The sequence below is a fragment of the Branchiostoma lanceolatum genome, chromosome 13, assembly GCF_035083965.1.
Source record: "Branchiostoma lanceolatum isolate klBraLanc5 chromosome 13, klBraLanc5.hap2, whole genome shotgun sequence".
In the NCBI taxonomy this organism is placed as follows: Eukaryota; Metazoa; Chordata; class Leptocardii; order Amphioxiformes; family Branchiostomatidae; genus Branchiostoma; species Branchiostoma lanceolatum.
The window spans coordinates 14,885,256-14,911,966 of NC_089734.1; the positions used below are offsets into that span (position 1 = coordinate 14,885,256).

The 26,711-nt window shown below is 40.1% G+C and overlaps 2 protein-coding genes across 3 annotated transcripts in view; one reads left to right on the top strand and one right to left on the bottom strand.

Moving 5' to 3' along the window:
* The window catches only part of LOC136447952 (reversion-inducing cysteine-rich protein with Kazal motifs-like), a 40,916-nt gene extending 27,572 nt beyond the window's left edge, over nt 1–13,344 (top strand). The window contains exons 24-25 of the mRNA XM_066447096.1: nt 485–574; nt 10,085–13,344. Of these exons, the coding sequence (XP_066303193.1) occupies nt 485–574; nt 10,085–10,306 (312 nt within the window). The 3' untranslated portion in view covers nt 10,307–13,344. The remainder of the gene's footprint in view (nt 1–484; nt 575–10,084) is intronic.
* A 3,137-nt stretch (nt 13,345–16,481) lies between these two features.
* LOC136447982 (ADP-ribosylation factor 1-like 2) lies at nt 16,482–25,475 on the bottom strand. 2 transcript variants are annotated; one of them, XM_066447140.1, is made up of 5 exons: nt 25,360–25,475; nt 20,865–21,053; nt 19,181–19,291; nt 17,604–17,728; nt 16,482–16,728 (listed from the first exon to the last, which is right to left on the bottom strand). In XM_066447140.1, exons 2-5 carry the CDS (start codon nt 21,010–21,012, stop codon nt 16,564–16,566), a joined length of 549 nt encoding a protein of 182 aa, XP_066303237.1. In that variant the 5' UTR covers nt 21,013–21,053; nt 25,360–25,475; the 3' UTR covers nt 16,482–16,563. The 2 variants fall into 2 exon arrangements, with proteins under 2 accessions (XP_066303237.1, XP_066303236.1); XM_066447139.1 differs by lacking the exon at nt 17,604–17,728 and adding an exon at nt 17,785–17,909.
* Between the last annotated feature and the right edge of the window lie 1,236 nt (nt 25,476–26,711).

Genomic DNA, 26,711 nt, shown 5'->3' on the forward strand with positions numbered 1-26,711 from the left:
AGCATTGAACTAATTGAACTAATGTGGCATAGGTGAGAGCCAGCGGTGTATGTTTGTTTTGAAGGTTTGTAGGTTATATTCAGGGGGAAAGCAGTGGGCTGGGAGGGAGTTTCCGAGTTTTGCAGTTCCTGGAAAAAAGCTGTTACTGTTTTATCTCATGTATATAATAATGTGTTTATGCATTTCATCATATGACTCAACAATGGTAAACTGGATTGTAGGCTGATGTTTATTGATTGATTGTAGCATTTTATCTAAACTAGTGTTGTGTAAATTTTCCATTGCTTATGGTATCAGTCTGTCCATACATGTCGACTCTCCAATATCAGCTCTGCTGCCTTGAGAGTCGGTATAATGTACTGTTGCATTTGACAATAAATAGATAAGTGTGGGATTTTTAGTACAGGCTTGATGTGTGGCTTTCAGGACCTCCATTTAAGTTAACATGTTCACCAGAAACGTCATGACTTGACTGTTGTTTCAGCCTCAGTGTGACGTGTTTGGGTACCTGAGTATCGAGGGTGACATCATCGCCATAGTGATGCCGGTCACACCCAACACCACACCCCTACAGGTCAGTGACCTTTGGGTTACACTACTGGGGCCTAGAATATCTATAAAATGTCTATCGGTTTCTTAACATTCCGGAACAAAGGACGGTACTGAAGGACCCGAAGAAGACATTATGCTCCGGAAACTACATGTTTTTAACCGGGGAAAGACATCTTGTATACATTCTCTGTTCACACGGAAGGCAGAGACACCCCATGGAGACCATTAATTGCGTCCCGCCCCCCGAATTGCCTCTGAAAGCCGCGTACGTACACTCGTTTTGCGCAGTGCGTGACTGTGTGGAAGCGCCCTGGGTGATACCTAATGCCGCGGTCCGCCAGACTGACCGACCCAACACTATGTCAGCGAGAGATTGTCACATTGTGTAACTAAATTAAACTAATGCTGCAGTAAAATCGTTACCTGCCTACTTACCTATTGTAACAAAACCTCGGCCACCTCTGGTCATTTGGGGGGCAAGGTTAAGACTGTCGAGAGTGAGTTTGTCAACTTGCTTTCAGGCGTTTAACCCGATAGCTTGGCGGCAAACAGATCTGGCGGCAAAGTGACTGCCCCTGCATCACTGCCAGTATTACAATGAAATTCGTTTTGAAAAATTAATGGTGGATTTTGTTCATGTGCAGTTCGATGTGCACCAGGTTTATAATCCCTTCCGTCCGCCGACTTTTTCAGCGTTTTCTCAGTATAAAATCTCCTTGATAAAATGGAAAGAGAGAGAACAATCACGGCGGATCAAAAAATGAAACCGGGGTTTCAAAATGGCGCGAAATATGCTAAGTAGGGTGTTAGCATATCTCCGACAAATGCGTCGGCCTGGCGAGTTTGGGACACCATATTTTGTCCAGCGTCCCTGGCGTAGTTTGTGCCGTTGATATATGTGATATGACCATGTATCCTGTTACCGTCGATCATGAGTTCCAACTTCCAACGCAACAAGGAGACTGAGTTCGCTGTTTACGAGGGGCCGGAAGTGGCGCGCCTTTCCGATCTGTGTTTTTATGCAAATAAGCCTCGACGTGCCGACGACTCCCATATTTGGAACACTCGGTAGAGTTGTGTAGAAGCAAGGAGGTTTAAACCTCCTTGGTAGAAGTCATCCTCTAGAGAACTCCAAAATTTAAGATCTTTTTGACAAAATATGCTCCATATTATGTTTACAGCGAAATATATTGACATTTTATGTTCTAGGGCTGAATATTTAGTACTAGTATCATGTAACAAACCTTTCAAACATTAATTCAAAGGAACCGTGAGTCCTTGACGCGGTGTGGGGTATGGTTACGGTGAGATCCATATATTAACACTTTTGTTTGATTTTGATAGCACCAATTCGGTTCTGCGTTGTTACATTTTTGGCTAAGATTGATTCAATTTTCTAAAAACCTATGGCCAACATTTTAGACACAAGAGGACGATAGACTGGTCTGTACATGTGCGCAAAGCGCTGCTGGATTGATTGACATAAGCGGCTCCTTTGACACATTGTACCAAGATTAAATCTGCCGGATTGTACAAAGGGAGGAGCGGCGCGTCGCGTGGCGTACTGTGCAGAACTTGGAAGTTCCGTGTTTGGCTACTTACTTGGCCGAGGAGAATGAGCATACTAGTAACTTCAACACAAGCGCAACAGACCTCGTGTAAACAGCAGCCCGCTTTGTTTTCAACGGAACTAATTCAATTGTTTTTATTGTCACTACAACTTGAATGACAGAAGATACCGATGTGTCGTAGTAAGAATCTCTTGCCTAACCTCCTTGGTCCAAGGAAATTACTAGTATAATGTCCTTGATTCTACCCAGCCTTGATTCTACGAAGTGTGCCGGAGATTACTTTGAGAAGTTGATACGGCTGTTCAAACCTCCTTGGGCTGTTCAATGTTTGTTTGGAGCATTTCTTCAAATATAACGTGACCGAATCATCCGCCAACACTTGAAAGCTACCAGCGAGACAGAATGGTATCGTTTCCCCTTTTGCACGGGCAAATGTTACCCTGATTGTGGCCAAACGCCCTTAAAAATCATTCTCCTTATAGTCTGGAGCCAAGGACCTTATAATGTTCTTGCTGGAGCGTAGTTGTGAAAGACTACATTTACATCATGGCGAGAATGGGAGCGCGTTTGTGACCGTGCATAAGAATAGTGAATAAATTATCAGTTTTTCTAAAGGTGTCCCACTTTGGGAGACCGATGGAGGTCACACTCACAGCAAGAGATACATGTGGCAGGAATTTAGAAGACATGCGATTTAATACATGGCCTAACTGGTTTATAAGAATATGCTTTCCTTTATTCTTTATCACTTACTTTTTAAAACAGCAAAAAAATCTCGCTCTTCTTCTCAAATGAAACAAAGAAGTGAGTCGGAGAGTATTTCTCGATTACAATACACATCTGTGTCTGGCACTGTCTGCCGCTAGCTTTGCAGCGTCGAGAAGTAAACAAATGCGGATTCAGGTGGGCAACAAACGCCGATTCTATGTCCATTGTTTTACAGTTACCTCTGAGTTGAATGAGACAGCATTTGGAGAAAGAGCTAATTTGTCTTTTTTTGAAAACTACAAAGCGTTAGCAGTACGCTTGCAACTTCCAAAGACATATCCTTTAGAGTCTCTATTGCTACTCGATTCTTTGATTTGAAAGGGCCAACTGTTATTTGCATCTGGTAACTCTGGTATATTTCCTTTTTTTATACAGGTACGCCGAAACGATCGTCGAAGAAAATCTATTCAAACCGTTTGGTCCAATGTGTCTTTGCCCTGTTTTTGTTTGTTCTGGGTTGTGTTTCGTTTTTCCCTTGTTATGTTTAGCCATACCTAGTATGGCTCAACATATTGTTTTTGTTCACGTTCTTCTTCTTCTTCTCCTGCCATATCTTCAAATGGAATCTACTCCGTCATTTTTGGGCCAAACGGCCTGAAATTTGGCATGTAGGTAAAGATGGCAAATACCCTTAGGTGATTTTCAAATTTTGTTGAAACAGGCATTAAAATCATTTTTATGGAGGTTTTTTGGGGCATTTTTAGACAATTTTTATATTTTGGGCTCCTGTGCCCTGGTATTGCAAGCAAGTGACCTGAAATTCGGTACAAGGGTGCCTTGAACATGTCCCTACAGGACTTCAATCACAATTCTGGTGTACATCACTTCAGAATGCTTCATTTTGGGGACTTTTGGGCCCATTTTCAGACCAAAAACAGGCCAAAAGTGGTATCCCTGTTCCATGTTCTATTTGCTGCTGGCCAAGGAATCCATGTTCTATCTAAGGATCCCCGCGTTCCATTTGCCACTGGCCAAAGAACGCGTGTTCTATTTAAGTCACCTGAGGTCATATTGCAGGAACACACGCAAGCCTTTGCAGTAAGAAGCTCTTGGGGTCTCACAGAACTTGTAGAGAGAATTTTTTTGCACGGGTGATTTTGGAACAGTCGATTTATGCATCGGGAGGGAGATTGGCGAAGTATGATGCTCTCGCAAATGTTGCCTTTCTACATGCAGTTAATATTTCGATTTGCCCAGGCATTATTTTGGGACAGCCCACTTCTTGCATGGGGAGGAGTATGGCTAAACATGCTGTATTTGCTCAGGGGCAAATGACGGCCTTTCTAGTTTCAGCATACTTTTTGCTGACGTTCGTGTTTATCATTTTTACTAGCAAAATTGTATTTGGGACGCACATTTATTAACACGGTTTGTCGTTTAACTAACATAATTCGGAAGAATGTCTACAAAACAAAACAGCGTTTACATCCCCAAGCTTATGAACGAAAGGGTTTTGTAATTATAACTCTTCAATATGAAGAAAGGTAAGTTCTCGATTGACGGAGCTGAAGCAGACAATGGATCTACCTCGGATCAAGGGCATTATTATAATGTCCTTGCTCGGATCTACGGTAGGTTTGTAATCTACACTAGACTACTGAAAAAAAAAATAACTGCGGCTTCACTTAGAAACCAAAACAAAGACGTAAGTTTTTGAATCATCTATGTTTATCATCATATATATAATTGCCTTCAAATTACTTGTTCTTCGTAGTTGATATATGTTCCAATTTTGAATCCTCACAACAGAATGTATATTATATTAAAGCCATGAAGAAACTGACACAAAATCCACTCACTGGAATATCGGGAACGCCAATGGGTTTATAAATTGACAGGTCTGGTACCGACCCGTCCTACTGTGCGCACCAATAAAACCACTCTCTAATCTCTTGCTGAGTATAGCCCCTGAAAGTCGGAAACCTTTACCATCTTTTTAGCATTTTGTTTAAAAAGTAAGTATACGTAGAGAACGAAATCGACTGACAAAAATATTACAAATACTATACTGTTAAAGCGTGAAACGAATGACCTGTAATAAAATAACTAACAATGAAAGGAAACAGTACTCGAATAAACAGGGCGAAACAGGGCCAACAGCACTGAAATGTAGTGCAAGGACAACAAAATATCGCTCTTCCCACCAGAAGTAAATTATAATAATAAAAACGCTTTGGAAGAACAAGGACATTTTATAATGTCCTTGGGAAGAACAAGTCGCCTGGTAGTATTCTTCCTCATGCACTTGTATTCTTCGCATCTGTATGTATAAAAGAGAACATTAAAAAAAGTTAATAATCTGTAACAAATGAAGCTTACGGTATTCTATAAAAAGAGAGGGGGATTGTACGACCATATATCATAGTATTTCCAAAGATTTTGTTTTCAGTTAGTCACTATCGACACAGAAGAAAACGTGATGCACAATAGACTCCGTCGGCTTTGTTTTGAAACGGCCTTTGTTTTCCCAATGGTTTTCCTCAGCGTTGTTAGCGTTTCCTACGTATAGCAGCTCCGATCTGCATTGTCTCAAAAATATCTGGAACATTTCGGAGTTTAAACACCTACAAACTGATAAAGAATGCTTGATCGGTTCAAACCCTGTAGTCCGTAAAAAATGGCATTCCGCAATAGTGCAATAGTTGATCTTTTGTGTCAAAATTGATTTCAGCAGCAAAAAAGCGGTCACAGTCGCAGAAATGAAGATACACGTGGAGGCACCAAAATGTTGTGCCATGGCAGCGTATTTTTTTGTGCGGCGTGACTGTCGGTAAAATTTAACTAAAACAGAATTTCTATTAAACATCGAACGAACAACGTTCGTCAAATTGTACCGCCGCGCACAGCCTTTGATCTGAGCTCAGACCGCCGTTTCGAGGGTTTCGGTCGGAGTTCATCAATCAATTTTGACAGGCCTGCGGCACCACGCTGTCTTGTTGGGAGACAAGTCGCGACGAGCGTATGTGGATTTTAACTTGTTTAGGAGAACTAAGTAATTCATTCCTATAAGAACTGCCTTTACTTCATTGTTTAGTTTTATCCACATAATTTCGTTGGGCACAGTTAATCATCAGATGATTGTTCAAATACATTGACTTGATTCTAAAACTGTTTCCGTTGTCTTTCCTCCCCGTAAGCAAATACAGTAGTCGGATCACTACCAAACTTAACATAACATAACATAACATAACATAACATAACATAGTGTTCGGATAGGAGGCATATTGCCTATAAGATCCGCGTCTTTCCTGACAAGATCGTGGTACTAGTATTTCGCGAATAGTCCAAACTATTATATTATATTATATTATGAATTAATTGGTTATCAAGGTTTGATGAAAACGAATGTGAAACGAGGATACTAGTAACCAATTTCACATATCTACGAGTCTTGCACAGTGTATCGGGGATCAAGTAGAATAAATTCCAGATAAGAAAATGGTAGATCTGTCAACGTCGGAACTTGATTGATACGCTCCCGCGCCTGGTCACGTGAGGGTGTCGGTCCGTGAAATGTGGGAAAAATTCTAAATTTTCAATTAAGTACTAGTATTGTTATTTTCCCCAGAAGGAACACATTTGTCGATAACCAGATGGAATATTTAACTAAGAAATTTGGGCATTTAAGAAATGTACAAGTTTTTAGCACACCAAATTTTTGGCGTCCACTTAACACAAAAGTAGCTGCCAATCACACCCTAGCAACCGCCAGTCCTCACAGCAACCGTCTTGTCTGTTTTTTCCCGTCTTTCTGTCGGCCGGCACCTGATGTTTTGTCGGCGAAGAGGCGAAAGTTCGACCATGAGTTACCGTCCTGATTTAGTCATTTATTTCGGCAGGTCACGTCATATCCATGCGAGAGATCTTATACAGAAATGCATGCGTGAATATATTTTACCGACGCCGTGTTACACAGACCGCGGTGCCGGACTAGCTCTTCCGCGGAGAAAACAGTTTGATAAGAAACTTTTTGGTTCGACAAGCATTGACTGTGGAATACTGACCGTATCGTTTGTATCAAGGACATAAGGTCCTTGGTTGTATCGTTTAGTTATAGGTACAATTAGCAATATAATGCCCTCGATACAATGAGAAGAGGTAAGACATTGGAAAGACATTCTCGTAACAGTCAAAAGATATTCAAAAGACATTCACATTGTCATGTCGAGACAGCGTGAAAGGGCGCACACAATACCTTTCATTTGAGCCCTCAATTAGTTTTTTTCCGATAACAAACAACCTTACTAAGGAGACAACACGACAAATTTGGTTATTTTTGAAAATAATTATCATTATGGAATGAAAAAAAAAACAGCGATACATGTATAGGCTGAATATCACTGTCTCACCTTTGATACTTGCACAAAAACGCAGACGAAATCATGATCAGGTTAAAACGTGCTGCTTCCTGGAGCTTTTAAACTTTGTATTGTAATTTGTGGCCGAGGATTTGGTAAAAATTAAAACGTATTTCTTAAATCAAATTGACCCCACACGCGTACGCGCTGCTGAGGTACGCCAAGTTGGAAATTTGGGTTCGTAACGCTCATTAGTTGGCAAACATTTGACGCGGCCTTAGGGGACTTCAGATCGCGCAAGTGTCAGGAAGGTGTAAGTCTGTGGTCTGTGCAAACAAGTTTTTACTGTGACAAGCTCTCGCTGTGACTCCCCAACTAGGTCGATCTATCGGGAGGGCCGCTGGCAGCGCAATTAATTCAGGCTAATTATATGGGCGTGTTTTTCGCAAGCATGCAAGTTTTCACAGTTTATATCTCCAGACATTCGGGAGACATTTCCTGAACAATTGAAAAAACAACAAGGAAGTCCTCCCCAAAAGACCCTATAAAGACATTGTAAAACCCGAAAAAGACATTCTGGTGGAATGTCTCGAAAAGGTCTTCAAAAATTGGAAATGTATAGGGGTAGGATTAACATATTTTATACATTTTGGGTCCCAGTAGTGTTAGCTGTAGAACATTGTCATTGCTGTGTATGCTACCATGTTGGTGTCCCTTTTTTGCATTTCAGTGAATCATAGCTGAAATGTTTTCGGACATTTGAGGATGTTGTGATTGCCTCAAATAATCGCTATCAAATGTGTACCACTGAAAGAAGAGAAGACAAGAAAGATGCTTAAAAACTCACTTATAAAACACAAAATTGCTGTGCAAACTTGGGCTGTGATCCACTGAAATGCAAATAGGGACACCAGTATGGCAGTCAGCTCCAGTGTTCTCGCCAGCTTTTTTTCACAGCATCGGGGCAGGGGTTCGGGGGCTGCCTTAAGCCCCCGACGGGGTCCAGGGGCAGAGCCCCGTTGGGGGGACCCAGGGGGGCGAAGCCCCCCGGAAGCTCTTGCATTTTAGGGTATTGAGAAGGCTTTTTTTTTCAGTTTTGAGGGTCATATTTATGACAATCGTGGCAGTCAATCAACTTCTCCACAGGACCTTGACATACAATATTTCTGGTGAAAGACAACTTGAAACTCAGAAACAACAATACCAATAGTTTATTTAGCTACTCAACAATATCAATAGTTGATACCAGTTTTCCTTTTTTTGGCTGTGTCCGGCTGTCCTAAAGTCGAAGCGCAACAATCGTCGCTGTCAGAAGTTTTCTTCGGTGCGAAATAGGAATCGATATTCCTGGTATAGTACGCTTCAACGCCGGCATGTTTCCAGAAAAATCGCCGCCGAAGCGATCTTCCCTCGGCGGTCGGCGGCGAAAATCCTACTACGAAAGTCCCTTGCCGCGGCATTTAGAGAACTTTGGCCCGTCTAAGAAATCGCGTCACCCCTCTCCCCCAAGTACATACGCCGCCGGCCCGTTCCAGGAAGCCGAAACCGCTGTTCTACGTCCTACAGATAACGTGGAACTTCCGTCTAATAAAAACTTTGTACAAGCATCGCTGTGGGAACGTAAAATCGTCAGAGGTTCGCTGTTGACTGGCACACGGAGATCCAACTCGCGCGTTTTCCCACAAAGCTGACGCTGATTGACAGTCGGCAGCCTTTGATGACAGTCGCGACCATGGCGACGTCGGCGGCAGAAAGTCTGCTAAAAGGAAAGTCGGCGGTTTGTGGGCGGCGCCACAAATTTGCAGTAGCCGAATCGTCCAATCATGGCGAAGCTTCTAAATAAGTTGAAACTTTATCTTCCTCTCTTTGTAAAAATGAATTTTCTGTGAATTAATTCGCTGTTATGGATGGGAAAATGACGTAACCTTGCTCTAGAAATTTGTCAGAAATACAGTTAAGAATTAATTCTATCCCCGCGCTGACAGAGAAAGGAATATTTTACAAAGAACAGCTTCTGTGTTGGTCAACCGCGGACTGTTAACTTCCAAATAAGGAGATTCCCCGGGAATCTGATACATTTACGGCTGTTCTGATAGTCCGGAACCGCCCCGCATATTGTGCACATGGAGACCTACTCGGCTATTGTTTACGTTTTCGCGCGATTCTGCCAGCGGCACACGAGCCGCTAAGGGCTTTTCCCGGGTGGGAGGGGCGGCGAGACAAGATCGGAGCGGTAGGGCGGGGTGCTAATTTAGTAATTAGCACCTCCCTTGGAGCTGATAGCTGGATGGCTTCCTGCGAAACAGGGGAGACGCGTGCCTTTGCATTTTTACTACGGTATTTTTGTCTTTTTTCGCCGCTACGCTGGGTAAAAAAACAGCATAGCGGGTGATTTACAGCGTCGGTTTGTCGGCACACAGTGTAGCGGCCCGCTATGCTCAAAAGGCCTGGCGAGAACACTGAGCTCCAATATTGTTGTTTTTAGCTTGTCTATGTTTTTGTAATGTAGTTCCTTATTATGAAAGAGGATGCAGTTCCTGTGTGTTCTGCTAGAGGGAGCAGTACAGTTTCTATATGTGGTGTCAGAGGGCACTTACAGGGGGTGATGTCTGCCATCTTTGATTGCCTTGTTTTTAGCTTGTCTGTGTTTTGTAATGCAGTTTTTGAACATTCTGCTAGAGGGGGCAGTGTGCATTTTCTATACAAGGTGCCAGAGGGCACTTATACATTTGTAGGGTGTGAAGTCTGCCCTATCTGATTGCTTGTTTGTCTGTGTTTTGCAATGCAGTTTTTGAACGTTCTGCAAGAGGGGGCAATGAAGTTTCTGTCAGGTGTTATCATCATAAGGGGGTGAAGTCTGCCGTCTCTGATTCCCTTGTTTCTTTACTGATTCAGGTTGAGGCCTGCAACCAGGAAGCGCAGAAGGTGGCAGCCCTGATCAACTCGGGCAGCCCCATCATCGTGTCCCACGTGCCTCTCTCCTTCCTCACCACCGCGTCCCTACACCTCGCTGCTGTCACCGTGGTCAGCACAGCGACAGCAGCTGTCCCCTCACTGCCAGCACTACTGCTCTGTTTAGGGACAGCTCTACACAGACTGCTGTTCCATGCGTCATGACAGATCACGTAAAATCTTCCTGGGTAAAAACTCTAGCCCAGGAGTAGATAAAAATTATTATGTACAATCCACCCTTGAGAAGATATTTGTTGTAAAGTTCTTCTATAGGGACAGTTCTAAACAGACTGTTGTTCTAGACGTCATGACAGATCACGTAAAATCCTCCCGGGTAAAAACTCTAGCCCGGGAGTAGATATTATGTACAATCCACCCTAGAGAAAATGTTTGATGTAAAGTACTTCTATAGGGACAGTTCTAAACAGACTGTTTTTCCAAACGTCATGACAGATCACGCAAAGTTCTTCTGGGTAAAAACTCTAGCCCAGGAGTTAAGATATTATGTACAATCCACCCTAGAGAAAATGTTTGGTGTTTAGTACTTCTCAGAAAATGACAATCTAAAGAATGTGTATACCAATCAAGAATGAAATATTAACAGGAAGAATAAGTGTTAAATCCAGCATGATGCAGTGCAATGTGTATTGGAAAGTGGACGAAACTGTTTACATGCCTCTTATTTGCATATTACTGTAAACTCTTTTTGATTTGCAACACTTTTGATTTCGCACATGCGGAAAATCAAGAATTTGCAGTATCATTTCCCAGTTGAAATGATAGTAGAAACATGTTCATATTTTTGCAGGGTAAATTAGCAAGCTTAAATATACTGCAAAAATTTCAGAATTTACAGTGTAGTGATTAAGAGGTGTGAGACAATATGAGAGCATGGAAAACAATATTTCATAATTGTTTTGTTCCTTGTTATCTTGTAAAGTAATGTGACAATCCTAACCATTCCTGAAATATGAAAAAGAAAAATTGCCGTTTACAATCAGATTTTAAAAAAAACGTAACGTCGTGACAATCAAGAGAAGGTTTTAGTAAGTGTTTTGAAGGATGGTGAATTGTTTGGTCTGTATAATTTATTGCACTGGTTGAGATTCGTAAAAGAAATACATGTACACGCATGTAGTTATGCTGGATGTTTAGTGTATACAGAATATTGTTATTATTATTACAATAATCCTGGAGTATGCAGTAGGCAATCGTAGTGTCAGATATATCTGTATCAATGGCATACAGTGGATTTAACCCAAATATGATAATTTGTCATCTTTGTTTACATGTATGAAGTTTATATTACTGATTGTATGCAGTTTGTACCATCGTACATACCATAATGAGTTGTTGTATGTACGTGTACCATGGTTCATATGTACCATGGTATAAGCAGTATGTACCATGTTTGTGCAGTATGTACCATGATTTATGCAGTATGGTTGTACCATGATTTGTAGAGTGTAACAAACTATACCATGGCTTATACTGTATATGTATGTACCATGGTTTGTAGATGTTCATGTACTTAATCATGACTTTATACAGTATGTATCTAAACCTTGGTTTATGACACATTTCCATGTACTTAACCATGGTTTTATACAGTCCATGTACTGTATGTACCATGGTTTGTAGATGTTCATGACATTGTACATAACCATGGTTTTATACAGTCCATGTATGTACCATGGTTTGTAGATGTTCATGTACTTTACCATGGTTTTATACAGTACATGTATGTAACATGGTTTGCAGATGTTCATGTACTTTACCATGGTTTTATACAGTGCATGTATGTACCATAGTTTGTAGATGTCCATGTACTTCACCATGGTAATTATTCAGATGATCTAGCTTGGTACTGATGATTTTACCCATGCAATGTCCTGCCAAATTTGACATTGCTGGCAACTTTTCTTCAAGTTGAGGCCTCAGCCTTCGTATTAGAAAGACCAATGTAAAGGTTGTATTATATTATACTTTATATCATATTATATTCTGTTGTAAAAATGGCAGATAACTTTGATTTAAATCATAAGACAATCATGAATTTTAACTCCACTTTATGCAGGTGAGATTTATGTGCCAAATTGTTATATCCTGTTAGTTAAAAAAGTTTTTTTTGGCGACACCACAGGGGTGAAGCCTTTATTGTTAAAAAAATCGTAGATGAATTGAGATTGTTGAAACGTAAAAACTTTAGCCGTGTGTGTGTTTTGGAGGCTAACAGTCTAACATAGCAGCATTTATGTTTATTGTATTATAATTATAATTGAGTATACAATCAGTGAAATAACCATCGTTAGAGAGCCATAATTTGCTCTACAAGAGTCAGTTGTCAGGGACTTACTTGGACAGTTCAAAAAGTCAAACTTGCAGCGAGACAAGGTTTCATTTTAAACAAGAAATATAGTTAGGAATATTTAGTGGATAGGTATACAGTTTTTTGTTTTCTTGTACAGTCACGTAAGCATGAGAATTTTGACGTAAGATTGGACAATCATTTTTCTGTCACTATAGTTTTGATGGCGTTTTGACAATGGATGGTGGTACTCAGTGTCACATGGTAGTTTTCAAGTGGGCACCATTTGTTATTTGCTGGTAGCATTTTTTGTGTGTAATAACGGATCTATACTGGTTGTTGCCTTTTGTATAATCAAGATATTTGATCACAATCATTATTTGTATTTTAGGCAGATGTTAACAAATGTGTAAGTAAGTACAATGTATTCAGGACTGCCTTTTTTTGGTACATTTTAACTGATTGAGATGATATTCAGGCAATTTCAAGGAAATTAAGCCAGTTCTATGAGAAAAAATATGTTCTTTGATGATCTAAATTTTGGGTAAAAATCATCAATTTTGATTGCTTGAAGAAGTCCGAAAGTCTAAAACTACAAAATTTATGTGATTTTTGACATGGAATTGAGAAGTAATATGCAGTGAAAATGTAACAAAATGACCTTGTGTTCATTTGACTATCATTAACATTACAATCGACAGCACAAATGTGTTCTATGTTCCCTAACTTCTTCTCAGTGCCAATGCCTTTGTTAGAATGTTGGAGACTGGAAAAAATAACTTCAGTGTTGTTGAGAGTTTGAGACGCTTGCTGTATTTCTCTGTGCTTCAGTCCTAACTGCATTTGTGTCCACTGTAGTGACATTTGGTTGAACTTGTATTTTAACCTTCTGTAAGCAACTCAACACCTCCAATGTTGTACTGGTAAATACGGCATTCTTTTGTACACAACATGACAAACTTAGTGTGTTCTGTTTAATGCCAAGATTATCGTTGGATAGTATCTGCATGACAGATTGTGACTATAGCATGTTCCTTGATTCTTAGAATGTCCCCGAATTCTGCCCCCTTTCCTCTTACCCAATTAAGGCTTTTGCTTTTCTAGAACTTCTGGGATTTTTTCATTCAAACTCCTGTTTTTGTCTTACATGTAAACTAGAACTTCATATCAGGCATTTTTCTTTCACCTCAACTTTGCCATGGACTATCTTTGAACCAAGGAATTTAACTTAGTGTGACTTGCATTGGGTGCAGTTGGCAATGATACGCATTTTGCAGAACAAACTATTTAAAGCCAGCTTTTCAATAGATCAGAAATACTGATGTTTTAACTTGATCCCACCAATAATGTACATTGAGGCAAGTTGAGATTTTGGACAGGCAGGGTCTATACTGTGTACAGTGTTAAGCAGATGAGTGCATATAATAGTTGAAGTAGGGTAGGACGTGATTAAGATTTTAAAGTCATTTATCCCAGCTGTGAAGTGAAATAAAGTCTCTACTTTTGCATACAAATATTGGGTTTCTGTGACTTATTTTCTCTTGTCTGTGCTCATATTACTGGTAAACTGCATCATGGCGTAAGATACCAGGTTTATTGATCTATTTGATCCACTCACACTGGGAAGGACCCATACTCTTTTCGATAAGTGTGGTGGGTTCTTTAACTTTTTTGAGGTTTTCCATCCAGGGATCAAGTCCCGAAGTCACCCATATGTTGTGTCTTTAGGAAAGGCACTTTATACAACTTTCCTCACTCCACCCAGGTGTAAAAATGGGTAGCTGACTTCAGTTGGGGAGGTATACATAAAAGGCAGTGGAAGGAGAGGGTTGGGCTCGGCCTTCCAATACCGTGCCCAAGACAATAGCCTCTAACAGACTAACTACGCCAGCTATAGGATGAATATTTGCCAGGGAAGTTTGGCCACCAGAGGGTTTCATTCGCAAGCGGGCGAATCATTGACCTTACTGTGGAGGACTGACTCTATTGGCCAATTATTCCTTTTTTCGCCGAATTCTACGATCCATGCGCCCATAGGAAGGCCTGGTGGAGGCTACCTAGACAGTGGATAACAACTCACTGCCCTTACAGCCTCAAATAGGCTATGACACTACCTTTACAGTAAAGAACTAAAGCTCGCAGTGACAGCAGTAATTGCAAGTTTATTAATGTAGAGTGCATACATACATGGTAAAGAATCATTACTCCCTGGACAAACTGTTTTCATCTCTTTCTAGAACTGGTCTGACGGATACATTATACACTGGTCTCTCCTCTCTCTCAACTAACAGGAGTTAATTAAATCATGTCATATACGCAAGTCTGAAACAACTTCAGGACAACAGTACTTAGCATGCCAGATATAATATTAAATCAGTGATACATCTTTGTACAGCTGACCAATCTTGAATGTGTTGGAATACTGATTTTTCACACCTTGCCTAAAAAAACGTCCTGATGCAAATGCGTGTACCACATCTTTATATATATTTAGACGATTAGTGCTTTGTTGTCAGGTAACTACAAATACAGGGTTGTCGCTACTTTTTACTGGGACTATACACATTTCACAACTTACAAACCGACTGTCCATAAAATTACCATAATCATTTTCAAGAAAAGAGTGCCTTTCTATGGTCAGACTGCAGGCGATAATAAACAACATCTCTAAACTTGATTTTTCCCCAACAAACACCAAAAAAGTAGTCGAGAGTGTCTAAGCGGACCTAAAACGTATAGACTTTGCAAGCAAAGTTGCAGTCGTAAAGTTTGCGGACGAAACACAACCAGTGCGATACAGATGACAGTCAATAACGACAGTGAACTCTGGCACAATATATTCACCACTAAACTGTCCAGCCATCTCAGTACTGCCTATGCTGATGAGTAAATCCAAAATTCACTTCTTTCCTAGAGGCCATCTTAATAAACCATATGGATGACGTCATCAACAATTATAAATTCAATGCAAAAAAAGCAAGACATTTAGTAGTTATGTTAGTAGCATCAAGACAGAAAATACACAATATACTGATTAAGGTACATCTTCTGAACAAACAGTCCTCTACAAATAACCGATGTCTGCTTGCTGCAAAACTTGCTAGATATTTCACATAATTTACATCAAACTGTTGTGTTTTTAGTATCTGTTGTCTGTGTGTATCATACCCTAGCGACATTAGGTGAAAGTCAATGTTTTTGCGGACACCATCCATAGATTTATCTGACCTGTCGTGGACATTTAGCTTACTTTACTCAACACACTGCACTGTCTTCTGTGTGTATCTAGTTTCTCCTACGTGCCAGTAACCGACTAACTAAGAGGAAATGTACAAATGAGGAAATGTGTTCAAGGTTTGTCTGGTTCTGTGCAGTATATAATCACAACCTTTTTTATGTGTCATAATTTGGTCTGGGCTCAGAGAACACTTAATTAATAACTTGAAAATCAAAGTGAGAGGAAAATCGGATTCTCGTTTCTTTTTGTTTTTTTGCTAAAAGGTCTTACGCTATGTAACAAATGATTACACTACCACTTCTCCAAACCTGAACGAACCCTTACAGCTTTTCTTATAATTCTGGGTACACGTTGAGTAGTATGTCTTAAGCCCTGTCGAGGTCTCTACTTACATATTCCCAAAAGCTTTACCTTCCTCCAGTCCCCTTCGCATTGCTCCTATGCCATCCTATTTGTAAAACAACTTCACAAATCTGTACACTAATCCTGATGTTTGAAAGTTTTGGACTGACTTGTTTTGACACATTACTGCGGTCGTACCATGTGATGCACCTGTGGCAGCTACATGTACTGTGAAACAGGTGCGCAGACAGGTGAAAAGGATGCAAACAGGTATGCGGCAACAATACCTCGAGTTATGTATCACTGGTTATAGCTTTCGAACAAATGGGAAAACATTTCAAATGCTTCCAAATTAGAGCCTTCTCTTCACCATACTCAAACACATCCAGACAAAAGAGATCCTCGAAACAGGAATAAAATCCTACACAGAATTACAAGGAAAGCTACAACGGTCAATCAGGGATAGCTTTATACAAGGTTGAACAGTTCCCCCTTCAAGCTGCCCAAAACCATGTGTTTCTGCTGGCGATGAAATTAATTTTTGTTGTTTTTCAGTTGGTTGGAGAGCCAGTCCAGCCCCTCGTATAGCCCGTCGCCGCTTGTTGCACATGTTGCCTGGATGTACCATTGGCGGTTACGGAGGTTATGTAATGCCAACTTGTCCGTGATTTCTGCAGCATTCATGGCATTGGGAAGATCCTGTCGGAAAAAAAAAAGTCAGTGTTTGTTGGCTCTAGGATGTTAACTATTTGAGGAGAGCCAAACCTTCAGCACGTTTAAGAACCCACCACACTTCAAAACCTTGTGTATGTTAAGGTATCAAATGTTATCTGGCAAAATCACTGATTCCGCCGATAGATCCCAATCTGACACAGACTCAGATTAGGATTCTAGGAATGTGTTACGACTGTCTCCCATTTATTAATCAGGTCAATTCATTGATGTAAAGTGACAGGAATCAAAAATGATAACTTCTGTCTTTTAAGTGAACATCTTAAAATCTGCAGGCTCTGGTTTGGGATCTCTACTGGCAAAATTAACAATTTTGTGATATTGAAATCTCTACCTTAACAAACGTCTATTTCCAAGGGGACTAAATTTTGTGATAGGAGGGGAAAGAAGGTTCTAAAAAGGGTTTCAATTTTGCATTTGAAACAATTCAGGAGTATCAATAAAAAACTCAAATTACATCATAATTTCGTGGTCACTGTTAAAACCTCTACAATAAAACCACCAAACATTTTACAATGAAAAGGTGACAGTCACCTGTTATGTCACTCCTTCCACAAACGTGGTAAATCTCAATAAGCCGCTTCACGATTTGAAATGTGCATGCACCAGGCCAAAGGTCAAAGACCCCAACTTGTGAAAATCTCTTGTTTTAACCATGCTATATGCCCAGGTGTGTTTTATTGGTCTAAGGGCCTTCAATTTTGACATTTTATATGCAATGCATCACATGGTGCATGCATAGTTCAAATTGTGAAACGGCCAATAGATAAATAAGTTAGTAACCCATTGTGCTTCAAGACACCACCGAGAATTTCTTTTCACCAGGATCTGCCGTTGTTTACCTGCTTGTTGGCAAACACTAACAATACCGCATCTCTAAGCTCATCCTCCTGCAGCATCCGCATCAACTCATCCTTAGCCTCCGTAGCACGTTCCCTGTCATTGCTGTCTATCACAAAGATAAGGCCTACGGGATGGAAACCATTAAAACAATGAATGTCAGAAGGAATCTGTGATTTTTACCTGCTTGTTGGCAAACACTAACAATACGGCATCTCTGAGCTCGTCTTCCGCCAGCATCCGCTGCAACTCTTCCCGAGCCTCTGTCGCACGTTCCCTGTCATTGCTGTCAACCACAAAGATAAGGCCTACGGAACGGAAACCGTGGGTTAGCTTTAGAACATCTGAGAGTTTCCCTTCACAAGAGGATATGGAAAAAGGAATGTCACCAACAAAACCTTGTAAGTGAAAGAAGAAATGCTTTCCAAAAGGTGCTGATCAGACAAGAAATTAAAAGAGTGAGCATGAAATTGGTTGCTAAGGGTTAGCTTTCACTAGGATACAACATTTGAGAGTTTCTCTTTACAAGAGGATATGGAAAAAGGCACATCACCGACAAATCCTTGTAGACACAGTGTAAGTGTAAAAAGAAAAGCTTACCGAAGGTGCTGATCGGACAAGAAATTAAAAGAGTGAGCATGAACTTGGTTGCTAAGGGTTAGCTTTCACTCGGAAAGAACATCTGAGACTTTCCCTTTACAAGAGGATATGGCAAAAGGCATGTCACCAGGAAAACCTTGTACACACAGTGTAAGTGTAAAAAGAAATGCTTTTAAAAAGGTGCTGACCCGCCAAGAAATTAAAAGAGTGAGCATGTACTTGGTTGCTAAGGGTTAGCTTTCACTCGGAAAGAACATCTGAGACTTTCCCTTTACAAGAGGATATGGTAAAAGGAATGTCACCAACAAAACCTTGTAAGTGAAAGAAGAAATGCTTTCCAAAAGGTGCTGATCAGACAAGAAATTAAAAGAGTGAGCATGAAATTGGTTGCGTAGGGTAAACAAATAGAATTTATAGAAGGCTGGGTCGCAGTTGCCCCAAGGATGATTTATAAACTTTATCAGTTCTATATCCAATGTTAGTAAATGGCTTTTTAAGTTATGTACAATGGTAAATTATAGAACAGTTAAAGAAAAAGTCCTTTCTGCTCAGAATTTAACCAGGTATTGCAAATTTGCATGCTGAGTACACCACAATAGCAATGCAAGTTAGGCCTTTACTGCTTCAAAAGATAAAAGTAAAGAAGTGTCGATTTGAAAAGTGCAAGAATCTAAAAATACAAGTTACAGGAAGTCCCACTGCAGTACCAAGGGAAGCAGCTAGAAGACCCAATGTTAACCCTAACCTTGGTCTTCCTAAGACCTACATGTACACACATTTTTGTTTCTATTTATCTATTTCATCTCAAGACAGCTAGATTGCGCCTTAGGCTCATAAAAGTTGGTATGCGATCGTTATGATTATCACAGTCACCAAATGTGATTACAATCCATCCTTAGCTTGTCGAGTTATGCTGTCCAAAGTATGCGGGAATGTAGACACATCAAAAACGATACCTCCCTTGACGGAGGTTACTCACCTTGTGTGTTCTGGAAGTAGTGACGCCACAGTGGTCTGATCTTGTCCTGTCCCCCCACGTCCCATACTGTGAAGCTGATGTTCTTGTACTCAACAGTCTCTACATTGAAACCTATCAGGACGGATAAATTTGAACACAAGATCAATCAGTTGTTCATGTAGGGCTACACCAAGTAATTTTTTATGGATGACGTCCTTTGGAGACCCTAAATCAAATGCGAGAGCGCGAAAAAAAAAAAGGGAGAGCCGAAAAAAAACAAGATGCCTAGATTAGAAATATAATAGTCGACGACACATGTTAGGACACAAATTGAATGGGAGAACACAGTGTAACAACTAACAATTCTTTTATTCATCATAAAAACAGCAATAATTTGAACAAACAGTTGAAGTTGAACAGCAGTTGTTGTCCTGTCCTGTTTCTTTCCATATCCCATTGATTTGCGGCACTGTCGTAACTCTTTGGTCATAGTTACAGGAAGCGGAATTTCTTGTTTTTTTTGTGGGAACAGACCAAAATCAATGCGCGCGGACGTCATCCATAAAAATTACTTGGTGTAGCCTAGGTGAAAAACTGCAAACTCTGCAGGGAGAGTCTCCATAGAGCTCTTAATACTGTAAATGCAGAAACGTTCGTGGAAGTTTTTTGTTCGCGATGAACTCTTTTCTGCAAACTTAAAACCACCGCGAAAAGTCGTTCAATTGTGTGACTGTAGCGCTACTATTGTTTCGAACACTAACTCAAAACCACCATGGACACTTCATTTTCTTCCTAACGCAAAATTAAATCCCTGCAAACATTTCTGCATTTACAGTAGTGAGACAGGGCTGTCTTCAGCTTTAAACATTTTCCATCCCACTCATTGTTTCAGAGCCCATGTTGTTAATTTTCCTCGTTAAATCTGTAATTTTAAGCTTACGAAAATACATTTTTTAAATCAATTTCAGGTCATAAAGTTCAGTTTTTTTGGATGGGGTGATTTCTTCCCCGTCACAACAAGCAAATTTCCGTCCCAAGACGGAGGGACAGGTCCTGGAGACAGCCCAGCAGTGAGAGCTTGTGTTACACAGTCTATGGTGCAAACATAATGTTTCTGTCACATTTAAGTCATGTTTGTCCAACAGAAGGACACATTAAAACATCTATCATCTCCTAGATGGTAATCTAAAAATCATACTAAGCCTCTGCCACAATTTAGAAAAGGCAGAGTTCTCACAAAGATTTTTTCACAGCATAGGGGTCAGGTACAGAACGGCAACTTTGCGCGGCGCAAGTCACTCACCAAAGACATGATAACAGTTGGGAGTCTGGCATCTTCCCGCACAAAATTTTGAAATTCATAACCAAATAAAGCACCATTTCTTGCATTTTGAGGGATTAATTTTGTGAAGTTAAGTTTTTCCTCTGTCACATCCTCACTCGAAAGCCAAATATGAACTTTTTATAAGATGTATGAAGGTTCTTCCCAGAAAGAAACACCCCTATGCTCATTGAAACACAGCATAGGGGTCCAGATCACAGCATCGGGGGTCCAGATCACAGCATCGGGGGCCCCTATGCTAAAAGGCCTGACGAGAACACTGAAAAGCTATCATATCCGTCAAAATTACACACATCGGTCTTCTCAAATGACCAAAGAGTTTGATAGAACAAGAAAAAGTTCTTATGGTATGAAGTTTCTTACCAATAGTTGGAATGGTTGTGACAATCTCTCCAAGTTTGAGTTTGTACAAGATGGTCGTCTTTCCTGCGGCGTCCAACCCCACCATCAATATGCGCATCTCCTTTTTACCGAACAGGCCCTGGAACAGCTTACCGAACACGCTCCCCATGGTCGATTGCTTGTACGATTTGGCGCTTATCACAAAAAGGCCTGGAAAGAACATGACATGTACATTTGTTAGTACTGAACTGTACAAGAATAGTCTTAAGTTCTTATCCAGGCAACTACTGTAAATGCAGACATAGGTTAGGTAGTATGTTTTAACTGCAAAGCATTTACAGTAAATTTTGAAATGTTCACATTACCGTAAATGCAGAAATGTTCAAGGTGGTTTTATGTTTACGGTTTTCGCGGCGACTGTTTCACTGCAAACATTTTTGTCCCATGCTAAAGTAGTATGTGAATATAGCGCTGCCGCAAACTTAAAACCATGGCGAACACTCCATTTTCGCCTTAGCGTGAAATAAAAACCACACAAACTTAAATGCATTTACAGTCATCAATGAATGAACCAATGAAAGAAACCGATGGAAAAGATCCTGTCCAATAAAGTATCCTAATTATAATCTATATAGCTGGAATTGAAACATTGTCAAATCATTTTGCCATTAATTATCTACACTCTAAAGGTGTTATTAATGGTTGGGTTAGAGAGAACCCTTCAAAAAGATTGGATTTTTACAAATAGCTTGTGCCCTGCCTCGGCCTCTATGTCATTCATTAATTATTTTTTTGCGGGGACTGAATTTCACCGTAGAAGGAAAAGGGAGGTTTTCGCTGTGTTTTACGTTTATGGTTGAAACAATTCTTTAGTTCAGTAGTACATGTAATACACTGGAAAAACATTTGCGACGTCATAATTTCTGAAAACTGTAAAAACAAATTACTATGATCATTTTATAATTTACAGTATGTTCTAAGTTTCATCCAAAACTATCCCTTCGCGTAAAACTTGACAGCGTTAGTTTTATTTGTTCCTTTAAATACTGAGCCTACATGTAGTGATTATGTTAGCCCTGCTCGACTAAAGGTGACCACATGCCCAGAGAATTCCATCTTTGTTTTCAGTCTTCAGTGTACACTGACTCACTGACACATTTGCCAAGTTTGGTGCACACCAACCCACACACTTTGACATTGAAAACTAACCAAGATTGTGGATTGGGCATGTACCCAATTTACCTACCCGGTATTAAAACCTTTTTTAACACCACCAATACTTAGCCCTGTCAAAACTTTGGATATTGAAAATATATGGGCTGATATCAATACTGTTATCTTGTGTCTTGTGTACTCATAAATGATCATAAATTTTAGGTTTGTTTTACAATATATAAGTATAAATCCTTCGTATGTTGTGAGGTAATTTGCCCTATTCGCTCAAATGTTGCACAAGAGGCCAAGAATAATTTTTCATCAATGCAGCGACTTATCATTTTTATGATGTCTTTTATAACTCAGCGAGCTGCAACAATTTTACCTGTATTTTGGAAGAATCACAATCATGCAATAACCAATGAAAATATTGTAAAAGAGCTCTTTTTTTGATGGGCCCAATGTAACCTATGGTATGTACTGCTCTGACAGCCACTATTTAATGGATGACATCACCTTTGCAAACAACATAGTAGTGAAAGAAAATACAGTCGAACCTGTCTTTAGTGGCCACTCAAAGATTTTGAAGAATGTACTAGTAGTCATCCTATCATCCTACATATAGGGTGGTCCTTATAGACAGGATTCTTAATGCTTGTGTCTATGGGAAACATAATCTAAGAAACCACGAGAACATGGACAATGGCCATGTTATCCTTATTCTGAAGAGATGGCCGCTACTCCTAGTACAGGCTTGACTGCATCCAATAGCAATGCATGTATATATTACATGTCACAATTTGAACTTCAAAATCAGTGTTTTCTTTCTTTTGTGGCTCGTTAAAAAAAAAATCAATTATGTTCAAAACTTCTGTATCATTGACAGGAATAATCAATCAAACTTGAAAATCTCTTTTTCTTATACTGGCATTGTCATTTTTTCTCTCTCTCTGAATACTAACATTATAGTCCAGTATTCTAAAGAGATCCAAGGCAGTCAAAAGTTCTACTGGTCCTTTGCATAATTTACATATTCATAATTACACTTTACATAATAAATTGACTTTTATGTCTTTAACATTGGACAGAGTGACAAAAAAATTAAGAAAAAAAAATTTGATTACAGTCAAACCTGCCCAAGGCGACCACCCGGGGGACCGAGCAAAAACGGTCGCGATGGACAGGTGGTCGCCATGAAGAGGATTCCAATCATAACATGTTTCCAGGTCGAGGTGTTCAAATACTGTGTACTACTACATAGATGGATGGAAAGTAGTATGTGATTTTAGACAGCATGACCTCTACCAGGTTCGATTCTCATTGACAGAAAGATCCAACAAAAATTACATTTTCTGTTATCGTTGTAATATTTGTATACCGGTAGCGATACATGGTGTACAAATTTCCCTCATAATTTTGACTAATAAAAAATTGTCTGCCTCAATGATCTCGCAGCGCCCTCCCGCATTCACACGCTACGTTAAGAGTACACACATACACGCAAGTTTTAAGGCCTGAGACAAAATCCCTAGAAAACACCTGCTGACCCCAGTCTTTTTTTGGGCGCCGACCACTGGCTAAAAGGGGCACAAAGTTTTCGATCTGACAACTGAAAACAGAGCGTTGTGATACCACCACCGAGCTCGCAATTACATGCAAGCAGCGCCCAATAAAGATTTGTGAGATTCATGGAAACAAAAAGAAAATAAGTATATTAATTTTAGTCAATAACGAGAGTATTCTAAATGTTCATACACAGAAGCGTCGTGTTTTAGAAAGGTCAGCGTTACGACGCGCCTAAACCAAGATGGCGTCGGGGACCAAGGAACAACATGTCTCGACCAACGTTTTGCCCTCCGTGAAGTCATTTTTCGGCAGAATTTAGTAAGACACAGACACATTTTTGTTGAAAATACAAGAAATGGATAGTAATTTCTGTGAAATCAGACTTTTTGACGCCATGCACTACGTGATCATTTTGAAAATTGAGTTCAAACCGAACCGAGCTTGCGGTATAAGATTACGATGTATTCACAAACCTATGTTATATTTACAATGTTTATAGTGGGAACGTTTTATCAACACTTAACTTCATGGAGCAATCGATGCTATTCATATATTTTTGTCCGTCAAGGTCTTATTTCCGCCAAATCCGACAGCAAAATCCGATGTCACCACACGTTTGAAAATGAGAGGGTCGCCATGGGCAGGGTTTGTGCTCTGTGCGGTCCCAATTCGTGGCGGTCGCGTGGTCGCCTTGGGTAGGCCGCTTAATGCTTGTGCCTATGGGGAAAATTTTCGGGTCTGAGAAAAAGCGGTCGCCATGGCCAGGTGGTCGCGTTGAAGAGGTGGTCGCCTAGGCAGGTTTGACTGTAATACATCCATTACTTTTTTTGCCTTACACTTGTTTGCTTGGGATGGAAATTATAAAACATGACATCCAACTTTTTGTGGGAACAATAATTTCAAACCGTCAAATTTTAAAAAAAATGAGTAAAACGTGTTGATTGATTGATTTAAAATTTACATTGCAAAAGACATCTACACTACAGTCCTAACTGACAAAAATCACGGTATGAAAACCTATGATTGCACCACGTTTATCCAACAAAACGAAAATCTGTCTAATACATAATTTCACGGGCTTTTTTTGGGGTGATTTTGAGGAGGGATAAGATAAAGTTTCGGGAAGAAAGTTTAAATTATTTGTCACGCCCTGAAAACTCGTGACAGCAAATTTTGGTGACTTACTATATACGTGGACATTGCACGTTTTTTCCTCCATCCTAACATTCCAGAAGCATTACGCACGATTTGATAATGTCTTCTATTTCAGACGAACGTTTTCGACGAATTCCATGTGTTACTGCCGCTAAATCCATTCCAAACTGATGTATAAACCGAAAATGTGCGGTTTGAAAGGGGGAGGGGGGCGAATATAATGACTGAACAAAACCTCCATCCACGGGCGCGATTTACAAGTGTCGTTCCAGTTTCACTGCCCTAAATTTCAAAACCAGAACAATTTGACACCTAAAAACGCAACAAAACAAGCCTTCAAGATATCTACCAACTAAATCACAGCAAAGGGATCGTTAGGTTGAGGGTTCTAAGCCAAAAATCGGTATCAGAAAACAACCTGTTCGTAAAAACGTTTGCAAGAATGGACAGACAACCGTGTCATGTACACTAGCGGAAGTCGGCGCCAACGTTGGGCAATGAGGAACAAGACATCAAACATGGCTTAAAATACCGTCTGTAAACGTTCCCGGACATTCTAGGACTATCTAGGTACAATGTGTGCGAAGGAAAAGAGAGGAAATGTTGGTTAAAACGTTTAGGGAAAGATTTTGAGACCCACCTCAGGTAGATACCAGTCTGCAAAATGGCGGATGTGAAAAGGTGTCGTTGCATGTGCCACGTCAGAGGGGTCTGAGTAATGCTCAATTGCCTGACCCCCTGTCACGTGACCGGAACATCCCGCACCCCTGCGACACCTGGCGGTTAGGTTCTAATGTGCAGATGTGAGTGAGTGAGTGAGTGAGTGAGTGAGTGAGTGAGTGAGTGAGTGAGTGAGTGAGTGAGTGAGTGAGTGAGTGAGTGAGTGAGTGAGTAGGTGAGTGAGTGAGTGAGTGAGTCAGTGACTGGGTGAGTGAGTGGGTCAGTGAGTGGGTGAGTGAGTGAGTGAGTGAGTCAGTGACTGGGTGAGTGAGTGGGTCAGTGAGTGGGTGAGTGAGTGAGTGAGTAGGTCAGTGAGGTAGAGCTAGTCACAGTGTGTGCAAGTGTGAGTGGGTGAGTGGGTGAGTGAGTGATTGAGTGAGTGGGTGAGTGAGAAGGTGAGTGAGTGAGTGAGAGTGATTGATTGATTGATTAATTGATTGATTTGGGTGAGTGAGTGAGTGAATCAGTCTGTTTATTGTCTTTTTTACATTTTAGATCATTTGAATTTGCTACAAAGTACCTGTAACATTATGTAGAAATCAAATCCAGTTGCTTGACTATTTGACATTGGTTGACCGATTGACCAATCACAACACTCAAGAAACTCATAGAGACCGAAACTAATTTGGAAGGACAAGAACTCCTCTCTGCAATGAACGACAAGAAGTTCTGGAGAGCAAACTTCACTTGCTACACGTCGTAAGAGGAGGACCGATGATGATGATGATGAAATATCTTACCACTTATATGATTCAATGTTACACTTTTCATCTTCGGTGTTTAGTTCAATACCAGAAGAGTTGCATTTTGCACTATTGCATGCACCTGTGTACCTATTGATATTGTACAATGTCTGCTTTGCCATTAAAATATTTTGCCGTTGTTTTGGTAAAAGAACACAAAATCATAAAATATTAAGATTTATATTTTCGACATACTTTTACACCCTGTCCTCAGTGAAAGGTCTTAAACTAGCAGATGGTAATATCAATTATTTAACACATGTACACACTTTTGAATCATGATATCAATATTGCTCTTATCTTTTAGGATCTGTTAGCATAGGGGCCCGAAATACAGTTTTGATTATGATTTGAGAAAAATGACAATAAAGTTTGATTAAAGTTGTTTAAATCGTCTGCATCAACTGTATTTTATCCAATACCAGAAATGTATTAAAGTTAGCTGCCGTATGCATTCATTAGGTTTCTTTGGGCGGCTAAAAACGGAACATGCCATTTTTCTAAATCTTTGAAAATGGGCGAATAGGCC

What these genes read in the sequence shown, in the direction of transcription:
- LOC136447982 (XM_066447140.1), bottom strand. Translation starts at nt 21,012, where the DNA reads ATGGGGAGCGTGTTCGGTAAGCTGTTCCAGGGCCTGTTCGGTAAAAAG. An exon ending in CACAACCATTCCAACTATTG is followed by an intron (nt 19,292 to 20,864) that starts GTAAGAAACTTC and finishes CCGTCCTGATAG; the next exon opens with GTTTCAATGTAGAGACTGTT. An exon ending in TAGTGTTTGCCAACAAGCAG is followed by an intron (nt 16,729 to 17,603) that starts GTAAACAACGGC and finishes TTTTTCCGACAG; the next exon opens with GATCTTCCCAATGCCATGAA.